At 46.4% G+C, this 12,610-nt stretch overlaps 1 protein-coding gene across 1 annotated transcript; it reads right to left on the bottom strand.

Moving 5' to 3' along the window:
• Nucleotides 1-8,076: 8,076 nt before the first annotated feature.
• Nucleotides 8,077-9,045, bottom strand: LOC124093465 (olfactory receptor 14A2-like). The gene has a single exon (XM_046445863.1). The coding sequence runs from the start codon at nt 9,043-9,045 to the stop codon at nt 8,077-8,079; it is 969 nt and encodes a 322-aa protein (XP_046301819.1).
• Nucleotides 9,046-12,610: the final 3,565 nt, after the last annotated feature.

The raw sequence follows: 12,610 nt of genomic DNA, 5'->3' as shown, positions 1-12,610 counted from the left end.
AAACCGAGAGGGATCTAGACTCGTGCCTAGGCACCACTAGACACGTGTCTGCGTGTACTTCAGTGTGTGGCTGGCAGGCCTTATGAGCTCCACAGCTGAACGCTGAGAGATGGAGAACCTGATCCCTGACTCAGTTTCACTTATTGGAATATTTTAAGGATGTTTGAAACAACCTATGTACAGGAATCTCTTTTTCCCATAACAAACTTCATGATTTTAAATATGAATTATTTCCAGTGAAAGCTTTGTGACCAAAATGAATAATTACATAAGTGAATTTTAAACACCTGATATGAAACCTACAGTCTCACTTGTACTTCATGTTGACATGATCGTGTTTTAGATCCTGTGTTGGTCACTGTCACTTTCTGTCACTGTGACACCACACCCGAGACAACCTCCTTAGGTATGAGAAGAGAAGATGGAGTCATGGCTTCAGAGGTCCCAGCCCATGGTCAGTTGGCCTCAACCATCTGTGCCTGTGGCAGGACAGACATGGTGGAGGGAACGCTCAGAGAGGTCAAGTCGCCCCTGCTGGCATCTGGGAAACAGAGAGTGTGGGGGGCTCCCCACCTGCCTCTCCAGGGCAGCTCAAAGACTCATTCCCCCCACAGCCTCCAGATGGCTCCATCATCTCCATGCAGCACCACAGCTGGTGCCCATGCCTTCCACACGTGGCCCTGGGACACTGTAGATCGAAACTGTGGCAGAGACTGGGTTAAACTGTGTCATACAGAGTGATGGCACCGGTTTCTAAAATTGCATCTATCACTTGCGTTACGGTCATGCTTGACAGGGGTAATTGGGAAGAAATGTGACCTGTGTCTGTGTGCTGCTCTTTGCTGGGTGCCATATGGCTGTTCAGAGACTTTGTGGTGCATAATTACTGCTCATAGCAATCATGAGCACCTATAACCCAGAGGTTCCTCTAGGGACTTAATACACGTTCCTCATTTATGAAGCCCTGAGGAGTTCTCTACACTGTGGACTGCTGTCTTTATTTTACACTGAGGAACAGGTGAGACTTGGTTCAGATGGGACTCTGGTAGAAAGCACTATTGTGACTGATTCCTTCAGGGAAGGGGAGAGAGAGACATGGACAAATGAGACGGAGGTACCAGTAGACTCCCATGGTCACCTATGGAGACCCAGTCAAGGCGAAGCAATCACTTCAAAGCCCATGTTCAGCACACAGAGGGCCCCCGAGCCCCCATCTGTGATGAAGTCTCAGGCCTGAGCCTTGACAGCATTTGGATCTGGTGAAGCACCTGAGTGTAAACTCCACCCCTAGCCAGGTGTGGTGCTGCACCCCTGTAATCCCAGTGGCTTGAGAGGCTGACGAAGGAGGATTGTGAGTTCAAAGCCAGACTCAGCAACTTAGTGAGGCCCTAAGTAATTTAGTGAGTCACTGTCACTAATAAATAAACAGACAAACAAATAAAAATGTTTTAAAAAGGGGTGGGGATGTGGCTCAATGGTCAAGTGCCTTGAGGTTTAACCCCCCCCCATACCAAAACCAACTCACCCATTCCATAACATTATGGAAGCACAAAACTGCCTCCTGCTGGGTTGTCAATGTATTGGTGTGTATTCCTTAGCGTGGGTGAAGTTACTTAGCGTGAATCAGCAACTGACCTTAAATGGAAAGAGGATTGCGCTATTCTGGGTTCCATTTATTTAATGCAAGAAAAACAAATTCCTTTAATTTTCTGTGTGTGATTTTTAATATTCACTGAAGTAAAGAATAACAGAATGCCCCCTTCTTTTCTGAATTTTTATCCAGATCTGCATGAAGGAACCAAGCCGCATGCACAGAGATGGCCTCACTACAACTTAGTCCCACCTTGTTCTGACCCGTCTGTAAACCCAGTCTCCCACTCTCCCACAGGAGGCTCAGTGTCTGTGCACTTGTTGTCACTTGTGTCTGTGACACAGGCTCTACAGGCCCATGGACCTCCCTGTGGTAGGCCAGGTGCTCAAGCAGGCTGGCAGCTGGGTGTGGTCCCTGGGTTCTCAGGGCTGCTCAAGACAAGGACTGGCACCTCCAGTTGAGCCTAGATCCGCAGGCCCCACCCTGCTCTCTCATGTTCCCAGACCTTGGAGTACCCCGGTGCCATGTGCCCTCCTCCTTTCATCCCTCCGCCCAGGAACCCTGTCTAGTCAAGGCCTCCGAGGGTCCTTTTCTATGTATGGAGTGGCCGCCACTCTCCTGAGGATCTTGCTCTTCACTGGTGGAAACTGAGTCCTGGCCCATACAACACTGCCTGCCTCTGCCCTCCTTTGCTGCGGGTGAAAGAGGGTGTCAAAGAATAGAAAGTAACAGTGACCTGCTCTTGCATTCTCCCTCTTTTATTTTAAATTCATTTGGTATTCCGAGCCCCTGTCATGTAAACCACCATGTGCCCAGGTGTGCATGCACTGTGCTCACAGAGTACCATTGCTGGGGTGAGAATGCTGACACCCCCATCTGGTCTTCTTTCACTGCATCATGAGCTGTAGCCAGGCTGTGAATAGAGAACACAGGATTACAGCTGACTGGGCACTCCGTGTTTGTCCAGTCTAAAGCATGCATGCCTGTGATTGATCGAAGGGCCACAAAGAGGGATTTTAGAAAGCAAAATAGAGACAATTACATCAAGTATGTGTGGATTTAGAAGTAGATTTTCCATAGCATTAAAACAGAAAGCAAAGGCTTTCTGTGGCACACAAGTCTTGAGCGTTGTCTTCTCTTTAATGTGTGGTGCACGATGCGTGTGGCGATCTATTTGCATTAAAAATACAAAATTCCATACTTCCTGTAGGATCTCGTGGATAGCTTGCTAGCTAGACAACAAATGCTCCTAGATTTTATTTTCCTAATCTCGACCTTAAATGGAAAGAGGATCGCGCTATTCTGCAACGTTCACCCAGGAGCAGAGACTTTGCGAGACAAGCAGGTGACTAGCCCTTGGAAGAGGACTCCTGTTTCGCGGGACGCTGATGGAGGTATGCCCCAGAGACACCTGGAGCCTAGCTCCGCGACAGCCTCTCCTTCGGAGAGCTCACCCAGGGTCTGTGGGCATGTGCTGTCACGCCCTTGGCGGGCACCTCGCGCTCCAGGTCAAAGTTTCGAGCAGTTTGTACACACCTCCAGCAGAGCCCAAGCTCTGCCGGGAGATCCTCAGAAGAGGGTCTTCCAGAGATCAGGAACCAAGGGCGCCTTGCTAGGTTCACAAAACGGAGTGAGAAGCCCGCGCAGTGCCCTGTGGCTGACCTCAGGGGAGCATCGGCGGGGCCTTCCTCCTCTTCACAGACTCAGTGTGGACCTCAGCGTCTTCCCGGTCCTGGGAACCTGTTCTTGGCGTTGACCTTGGAGCAGTCTGGCTGCCGCTCTCCTGGCCCACGTGCTTGGGTGCTTCAGGTGATGGGAAGAGCGCAGTTGGTTGGGTGCAGAGACAAGATGGTCAGCACACGTCCAGCGCTCCTGGTGTTCGGAGATCTCAGAGATTGGGCAGGGCGCTCGGATTAAACCGAATCTGGTGATCTGCAGCCGGAGCCGGGCGCAGGCCGGTGTGCAGTCGGGTGGGCGGTGAACAGGCTGGTTGGTTGAGAGAAGAAGCCTGCGGCGGCTTGGGGGCTGTGGTTTTTGTTCATAGCGATCCATCCGTTAGCCACCGCAGGGCCTGTGCCTTTTCTCCTGTGGAGCTTCCAGCTTGAAACCTCCTTGGCTACCTTATGGCCCCTCTGCCTCCTGGGCTGGCCAGCGTGGAGGTCTTCCTCACGGTTTTCATGTCAGCCTTCACATGTCCTCGGAGCTGACCTGAGTTCCTTGCAGACTGAGCAGGAAGGTGAGTCTCATTTTTAAAATGTCCATCTAACCTGCCTGTGCCTTCTGCCTGGAGAGTTTGATCGATTCCTCTGAAGTGCGGTGATGGACAGGATGCACGGTGCCCTTGGTCCCCGGAGCTCTGCAGGCCCCCCACTTACTGACCTCGGAGGCACCCCTGCGCCACACCCTCCTCCTTCACTGCCCCTCTTTCCCTCTGGGGCTGCCTGTCTTTGCTCTGTTCTGTAGTCACACAGTTGGAGTCTTGTTCCCTCTTACACATTTCCCACAAATGGTTTTCTTTGTGATGACCCTGGGGATCAGATAAAATGTCTTGAAGTTACACTGATCTGTGTTTGACTGATAGCTGTACTGAAATAACATACACCATCTATTTTTTTTCTTTTTTTTGCATTTCTTCAGCTTCATGTAATTGATGTCACAATCCCATCTCTTCATAATATATATGTATCATGGTTTTGTGATCATTTTAGGCATTCCTATGTTGTTATACACCATAGTTAGAAGTGATTTGCACACCAACATTACAGTAGTAAAGAAAACCCGTGTTTTCTGTACGTTCACCTGAGAGCTTTGGCGCTGTATATTCTGATGCTGCATCTAGAGTTGCTTCATTCCCACTAGAATGGCTCCTGTTGGCATTTCTTTGGGTGTTAGGGTCTGTAAACAAGATGGCACCTGGCATTTTGCCAGAGGGAGTGGTTTATGAAGTAAGGCCAGCGAGCCATTAAGTGTGGAGATTCCTTATTGTTTGACTGCTGTATCTAGTTTATGTTAATTAAGATAAGCTGTGTGTAATGTATATATACCCCTCCTGTACTACAATAAATGGCTCCCACTCCTGCTGTATCAATCTACACTAGTTGCTCTTCACCCCCCAGTTATTTTGCTGCAGCCGGACTGCGGCATTTGGGGACACTCTAGTCATGTTTAACATGCTCAGGAAAGTTGGTTTCCCATTATTTCTGAAGGCAGTTTGGCTGCGGGAATCCTACTTGGCAGGAAGCTCCTTTTCTTCTAGAGTCTTGCATATGCTGCTCCTCTCCCTTCTGGCTGGTGGAGTCTCTGCTGAGAAGTCTGCTGATAATACAATGGAAGCTCCCTGCTATCTGCCCAGTCACTTTGTCCCTCTTTTAGGGTTCTCTGTGTGACTTCTGGAAGTTTTCTTATAAGGTGCCTTGGTATAGGTTTTTTTTTTTTTTTGGATTTATTTTATTGGATTTTCACAAGTTTGTACATACATTTCATTCTTAAAACGTTGAAATTTTTCCACCTCGATTCTCTTTTACGACATCTGGCTCTTTCCCTCTCTTCTCCTCTGGGAATTCCCTTGATCCACAAGCTAATGCCCCATCAGTTCCCTGCTTTATCTTCACTTTGCTCTATTTAATTTTTATTTTTCTTTTCTTTTTTGTTTATTTGTTAGTTTGTTTCCCCCTTTGCCTTGATAATCTTAAATTACCTGTATTCATGGTTGCTGATTCTTGGGTTTGTTCAAGTCTGCTATTAAATACCTCTAGTAAATTTGTCAATTCACTTATTATATTTTTCAAATCAAAATTTGATATCTTCTTTTTATTGACAGCATCATTTTCCTGATTTTGTTTAGTTATCTGCATGTGTTATTTTTAAGTACATTGAACGTTGATATTAAGGTCGTTCTTATTTCCTCCTCAGGGAATTCACAAACCTCAGTGTCTCTAGGTTTAGTTTCTGGAGTTTTATTCTGTTGCATTTATTGATTCATGTTTCATGGGGTTTTTTTGTAATTTTGTGATTTTTCTTTCTCTCACTGTTGGTATTTGGGCATTTGCAATGAAAAATCAAACCCTCTTAAAGTCTTTACTAGTGGTTCACACAGGAGAAGGCACCAATCATGCCAGCTAGAGAGTAGGGAGGACTTGTTAATGTTTCTGAGGACCTGTCTTCTCTGGGCATTTGTGTGTTAATCTCAGTTGAAGTCTTTCCACCCACCCCCATTTTCTTTGCAGTCTCTCCCCTCCTCCCACCACCCACCCCCTACAGTTCATAATTTTTCAGCCCTGGCTAGCATCTTCTTGTGGTGATGCAGTTTCTGGAAGCGGCTGCTGTACTCACCTTGGCTCTGTGTGCTGAGGCAGCCACAGTGCCAGCTCCCCTCCCAGCTGCAACTCAAGAAAGGCTGAACCAGCCACTCAAAATGCCCTCAAACACAGGATGTTGAATGCACAGGACACTCTTCCCTTCCCCAAGGGAGAAGCCGCAAGTTGGACTTTTCTCCCAATAGCCCCTCTCTCTGCTGGCCACAGAGGGGCTCTAGAGGACAAGCAGAGAGCTCCTCAGCACACTGAGGCCTGGGTGCTGCACCCTGTCAGCTGTACCCGGTGCTGTCACATGTTATTGTGACGTCACTGTCTCCGTGGAGGAGAGGGCCTGGGGAATTCTATTTCCCTTGCTCTAAAAAAAATTGTAATGTTTTTTTAAAGTTCAGAATTGGGGATCAAGCTCTTCTGTGATATATCTAAAGAAATAAAATATGAATTCTTTTGCACAGAAAGTCCAGAGAGCTCCATGTGCATATCAAAATCCAGTATCTGACTAATCGGATACCTCAAAATAAGTGTGAAGGAGTGGGCTGCCCATAAATCCCACCAAGATGAGCAATGCTGTGGGGGGAAAAGTGAAAATTGTCAAATAAGAATCAATGTGTCAAAATAGATGTCACATAATTAACAAAGTTTAAAGAAATCATCACTGACCCAAATTTGAATGAAATGACTATTTCAGAATTGAGGAATTGTCCCTGTGATGCAAATCTTGGTAGATTACATTTTTTTCACCCAGAGCTGGGGTTGTGGCTCGGTGGCAGAGCACTTGCCTCGCACATGTGAGGCACTGGGCTCGATCCTCAGCACCACATAAAAATGAATAGGCAAAATAAAGATATTGTGTCCACGTGTAGCTAAAAAAATATTTAAAAATTTTTTTTTTCCCTAAGCCTAGGAAGAACTTGGCTGCCCTTGATCCTCCTTATTAAACATCAGTGCCTGCTGAAAAGCAACCTTTATATTTACATTTCCTAATACTTAGGCTGAAAACTGATCCCCAGTAGATGGTCCTTGGTTCTAGGGATTGTGGGAAATCATTAGATCATGGGGGTGGGTTGTGCCTACAAGAAGTCCAAGCCAGCCCTGTTCCTCCACATGAGGAGTCAAGGAGGCATAGCCATCAGCCAACCATGCTGGGTGCTCATCAGGAAAGACCACGTTGCCCTGGTATCAGATTTCCTCTCCCAGAGCTGAGAAGAAGCCTGCGTGGGGAAGCTCCGCAGGCTGGTATGCTCCATAGGCACCCAGAACTGGTAAGGAGCGTCCCGGCCTCACAGCCCCCGCCCCTTCTATGCAGTGTGAAGTCATCTCCCCACACAGCACAGGTCCTCAGGCAGGGGAACACTGCTGGGCCATCTCCCTCTAGTCCACAAGCCCCAGCTTGGCTGCCTGCAAACTCTCAACAGGGCTGATCTGACTGTGTAGTGTCTCCACAAAGGCTAAGCTAGACTTTCAGTCTCCCACACAATAAGAATGTGTCTTGATAAGTTTAAAATATATAAAAGGGCAGTATGGATAATGATGAAGGCATCGATAAATTGATAAAATAGAGGCAAAATAACTGGCAATCAATACCAACTTTAACTGCTAGAATATCCATAACAACAACGAAGACAAGAATTGAGGAAATGATAGGTTGATGAAGTTTTTATAACATCTGATTTCATAATAATAAAGCTGATGACAAAATAGAAATGAGAACAGATTAATGTTTTATTTGTAATATGAGTGAATACAAGGAAAATATAGGCATAAATGAAAGATTTTCTGCCATATTGTAAAGATATTGAGAGCAAGAATTGTGTGTTCTTTCCAACATTCCTCAGCTTTTCTGAGACTTTAGTGGCAGCAAACCTGTTCGCACCAGGTATGATTGAAGAGAATTTGCAGGGACAAAGATTTTAGGCTCATGCTAATTTCATACTGCTGCAGTCATACGGTGTCACCAACATCTTATCCTAAAACAGAAGAAGTTCATTATTTTATAGCTTCTAGACTTAGAATGGCAGCAACGCTCACATCATGCTGAACCCCAGCAGAGCTGCATTCCTGACTGGGGTCTCCATTGGGTGTGCTTCCTCTACCTCCCAAGGCTGGAGGTGACTGTCTCTGCAGCTTACAGACCTTGCATCTCCAGTGCCAGCGACATGTCACTGATCCTTCCTACAAACTAGTTTTCTTGTTTCCCCAATAATACTTATGACACAGTTTCCATAGAATCTTCCACAGAGAGGCTTTGACGTCCTTGTTCCTCAGGCTGTATATCACAGGGTTCAAAGATGGAGGCATCACGGAATAGAGAACAGACACCAGAAAGTCCACAGGATGTGGGGATTCCGGCACTGGCTTCAAATAGGCAGTGACACCTGTCACTATGAATGTGGTCACCACTATGAGATGGGGTGTGCAGGTGGAGAAGGCTCTTGACCGTCCTTGTGAGGATGGCATTCTTGTGACAGTTTTGAAAATGTACACGTATGAAAATCCAATGGACAGAACACAGGAAAGTCCAAATGTGACTCCAATGACCACAGTAACATCAATGGTGACATGTGACTTTGAGCAAGAAATCTTCAGCAGAGAGGGGACATCACGGAAAAATTGTGGGAGTTTTCTGGAGCCACATAAAGATAAAGAGAAAGTTCCTGCAGAGTATAAGACCCCAAAGATGCCCCCAAGGAACCAGGAGACAGCCACCATCCGCACACAGAGCCCCCTGTTCATGATGACGTCATAGTGCAGGGGGTGGCAGATGGCCACATAGCGGTCATAGGACATGGCCGTGAGGACGAACAGCTCAGTCCCAGCAAACTGAATCACCAACAAGACCTGTGAGACACATCCTGGGAAAGAGATGGTGCTCCTGTGGCACAAGGAGCTCACAATGAAGTTGGGGACAGTGACTGAGACAAGGCAAGCATCCAGGAGGGACAAATTCTTCAGGAAGAAGTACATGGGGGTGTGGAGACACTGGTCCACGGTGACCAGGACGATGATGAGAAGGTTCCCCACCAGTGCCACCAGGTAAATCAGCAAGAACAGGAAGCCGTGTGCAAGCTGGAGCTCCTGGTCCTTGGAGAATGGTGTGAGGTAGAACTCCATCCCCACCGTGTGGTTGGCCGTGGACGCCATGCTGTGGACCTGATGGAGGGAAGGGGAGGGCGGACGCGTAACAGGTTCCCACTGAGCCTTGCTCTGGACCAATAGCATGTGCTCACCACTGCAGGGTCCAGCTCTGCTCTGCGATTACGCATGCACCCACGGCTCTCCTGACACAGCAGGCTCAACGACCTGCCCAGCTCCACTCTGATGCACGTCACAGCAATGCTGAGAAGGCTGAGGGAGAAAACTGAGAAACATGTCCTTTAGTGGACCTGACATATTCACAATAATGTTGGCAACTTTATAGAATATATCCTGACTCATTAGCTGAACTAATAAGTGAAGTTATTGGCATAACCCATTGAACTTCTAAAGCAGCTCTAAGAGGGAATAATCTTGTTCTTACTGCCTAGTAACATTTTTCACAGAGAGTAAAATGTTTTTATTTTATTATTAAATGCATTAAATGAAAGTGTTATAGAAATCACACTCAGCAAGAGACCAAGCACCACTAGAAGAGCTGAAGAACTTCCTGCTTATTTATTAAGAACTTCTTTATTTAAGCCTGTGGACCAAAATGAGCTGGTGCTCTGAAGTTCTGGGCCCTGAGCTGATGTTACAAGGGGTTTTGATGGGAGATCTGACATCATTTCATAAGCGTCCCAACACTGGTGGGTTTGAATTCTTGCCTACGTGACCGAAGATCATGCACGGGGAACTTAGGGTAAATAGTTCATGGTTGTAGAACAAGGACAGTACAACACCTGCGAGTGTTCTCATGAAGTGGCCCTCACCACAGGCAGCAGTAACTCAAGTTCCCTCCCAAAGAACTAAGCCTATAAGCTCATAGTTGACAGAGGTTAATTGGCCTAGCAATTAAGTGATGTACCTACGTTTGTACAGCGTTCAGAGAGTTACACAGTATAGGAGAATTAACCCTTTCCCCAGGCATAGACTTTTCCTCATAATGATGTTATAATTTCATTCAGGTCTGATATTTCCATCACAAAAGTATAAAATTTAAAGTATAAAAATTAAAGCTTGCAAGGCACAGTAGTACACACGTGTAATCCCAGTGACTCTGGAGGCTGAGGCAGGAGGATCAAAAGTTCAAAGCCAGCCTCAGCAACTTAGCGAGGCCCTAAGCAAGACTCTGTCTATAAATAAAATGTTTTTTAAAAGGGCTGGGGATGTGGCTCAATGGTTAAGCACCCCTGGGTTGAATTCCAGGTGCCAAATATTTTAATTAATTAAAGGAAAAATGAAAAGTAAAGCTTTTGGCAAAAAGGAGAGATAAAAAGGGAAAGGAAATTTGGAATCATATAGGTGTATCATTACAATGAAGAAACAATAGTGGTTATGGATGATACATTGGAGGAGCACAGGGAATATGGGAGAATGTTCACCGTTCCTGCCCCAGAGGCTGCATAGAAACACACTGTGCAGGAGACTTTCTTTCTCCCACACTCTCCCTCCCTTCCTTCCCTCCCCTCAGGTGACCAGCCAGACTGTGTCAGGCAAGATGCCACCACCTTCCTGCAGAGTCTGCAGTCACAGCACATTTTCTTTTCTTTTTAAAATATTTTTAATATAAAAATACCTTTATTTTATTTATTTATTTTTACGTGGTGCTGAGGATCAAACCTAGTACCTCACACGTGTGAGGCAAGTGTTCTCCCACTGAGCCCCAGCCCCAGCCCCAGCCCGATATTTTCATTATAATCGCACACTCACTTGGTGTTTTCAAAATTATTTGTCCTGAAGGAAATTAAGCCTTGTGGTAATTTTTGTTAAACCCCAAATAATCCTCTTCCTTTGATGATGCTTCCTCCTGTGACCTGTGTGTACACTGGCTATCAAACCTGAGAAGTGAGTTCACTTCCCAGGAAGGAAAAACAGCCCCACAGTGAGGACCACAGGGCGGGGGGCGGGGATGCTAACTTAACAGATTTTCTGGGTCTCTTTGGCTCCAGTCTTTCTCATTGTAAAATAAATAATTTGGATTTTGTGATTCCCAAGAGAATTCTCTCTCTAAAACAGACTCATTACTTTATGTGCATAATAATACCAACCCAACCCAGCATGCCCACGAGTCACCCTGGATGCTCTAGTTCCAGTGCCTGTCGCCCCCACAGAGGTCCTTTCAGCTGAGCACTGGTGTCCTTAGCATAGTGTGTAGGGAAATCAAGTTTGGCAAGCTTGAAAAAGGGCTCACCTCCCACAGTTCTCTGTGTTTGTCTTCAGTTATGCTGAATATTCTCTGTGCAAGATGACTGACTATTTGAGGTGAACCTAATTTTTCCCAGTAAAGAAGCTTAATGACCTTTTCTTAGCTGTAATAAATATGTTTACATTAAGTTCCATATTAAAACAGTGTGAAGACAGTTGGTCCTTGAGCTTCCTGACAATGATCATCTGGACCATCATTGCCTTAGGGACTGGATCAGGTGTCATCTCAGAACAGAGGAGCCTTGACCTCTGCTGAAGTGGCTTCCAGGCTTGCTCCAGTAAGATTCAGGGGAGACAGAGCTTGAAGGCTCCCAGTAGAAAGAATGGCAAACTCAGAAGGTAGAGATGTTAACTGCCCTGATGAGATCGTCACCAGTTGTGTATGTACATGGAATTGTCACACTGACTCCGTAAATATAAACCATGATGTGGCAACTTAAAAGATTCTAAATCTTGAAATAATTAAAAGGACATGTAGGGTTACCTCACTGAGCTCCTTGCTTGACTGAACTGACACAGAGGGAAAGAATGTTCTGGACATGCTGGGTCCTCGGCAACCCACGCGATCCCCCTCCACAGACATTTAGCTCCCTACCACCCCCTGAAGCCCCAGTTCTCAGACCCACCTAGAAGGACCAGAAATGCTGAAATTTTCTTTATCTTGAGAGTCTTCAACCATCCTGGGTGTGAGGGAGAAGCTCAGTGATTTCACCTTGTCTGATGTCCCCTCTTTTCAGTGAGTCTGAAATAGTTTTCACTGTGTTCTGCATCATCCTTTGGGAAACAGTGGACTGAGGGAGGAGACAAGGGCAATTCTATAGGGGCCCTGGCTGGGCCCTGTGGACCCTTGGTGGCCTGGAGTGACAGCAGCGTGCAGCCTGGCTCTGAGCCCACAAGCCTCAAGACTGGCTCTGTGCTCTGCCTCTTCCTGTAGCATGTCCCTGAGAAGTGCCACCAGCCTCCCAGCTGGGAGGAGCTCCCAGAGCACTGGGGCTGTGCTCCACTGCAGTCAGAGGGATGCACTTCCTCTCTGAATTCCAGGCAAGCTGAAGTGGGAGCTCCAGGGCATGTCTGGAGGGGCCAAGAAAGAAGGTCTTATGATATTTGCCTCATTTCTATAGGATTTATTATTATGTTTCCTCTGAGGTTGGAAAGGCTGCATTTTGATCTGAAATATCACTCAAAAATGAAGATGTGCCATCATTAACACACAGTGATCTCACTTTCCTTTATCCCACAGATAACAACTCACAGAAGGGAGAGAATCATAGTCACAGTCATTGAGGTTCTGATTATCAGGAAAATCTGAGGCCGCATAAATCCCATCAGCAGAACAGTACACATCCAGAGCAGAATCAATCACAAT

The sequence above is a fragment of the Marmota monax genome, unplaced genomic scaffold (assembly GCF_021218885.2).
Source record: "Marmota monax isolate L192 unplaced genomic scaffold, Marmota_monax_Labrador192_F-V1.1 WCK01_AAM20220418_F8-fsc00035, whole genome shotgun sequence".
Lineage (NCBI taxonomy): Eukaryota > Metazoa > Chordata > Mammalia > Rodentia > Sciuridae > Marmota > Marmota monax.
Note: the sequence above shows the minus strand (reverse complement) of the source record. Positions and strands in the feature narration are given on the sequence as shown.

Coding starts and splice junctions, on each gene's coding strand:
- LOC124093465 (XM_046445863.1), bottom strand. CDS start 9,045: ATGGCGTCCACGGCCAACCACACGGTGGGGATGGAGTTCTACCTCACA.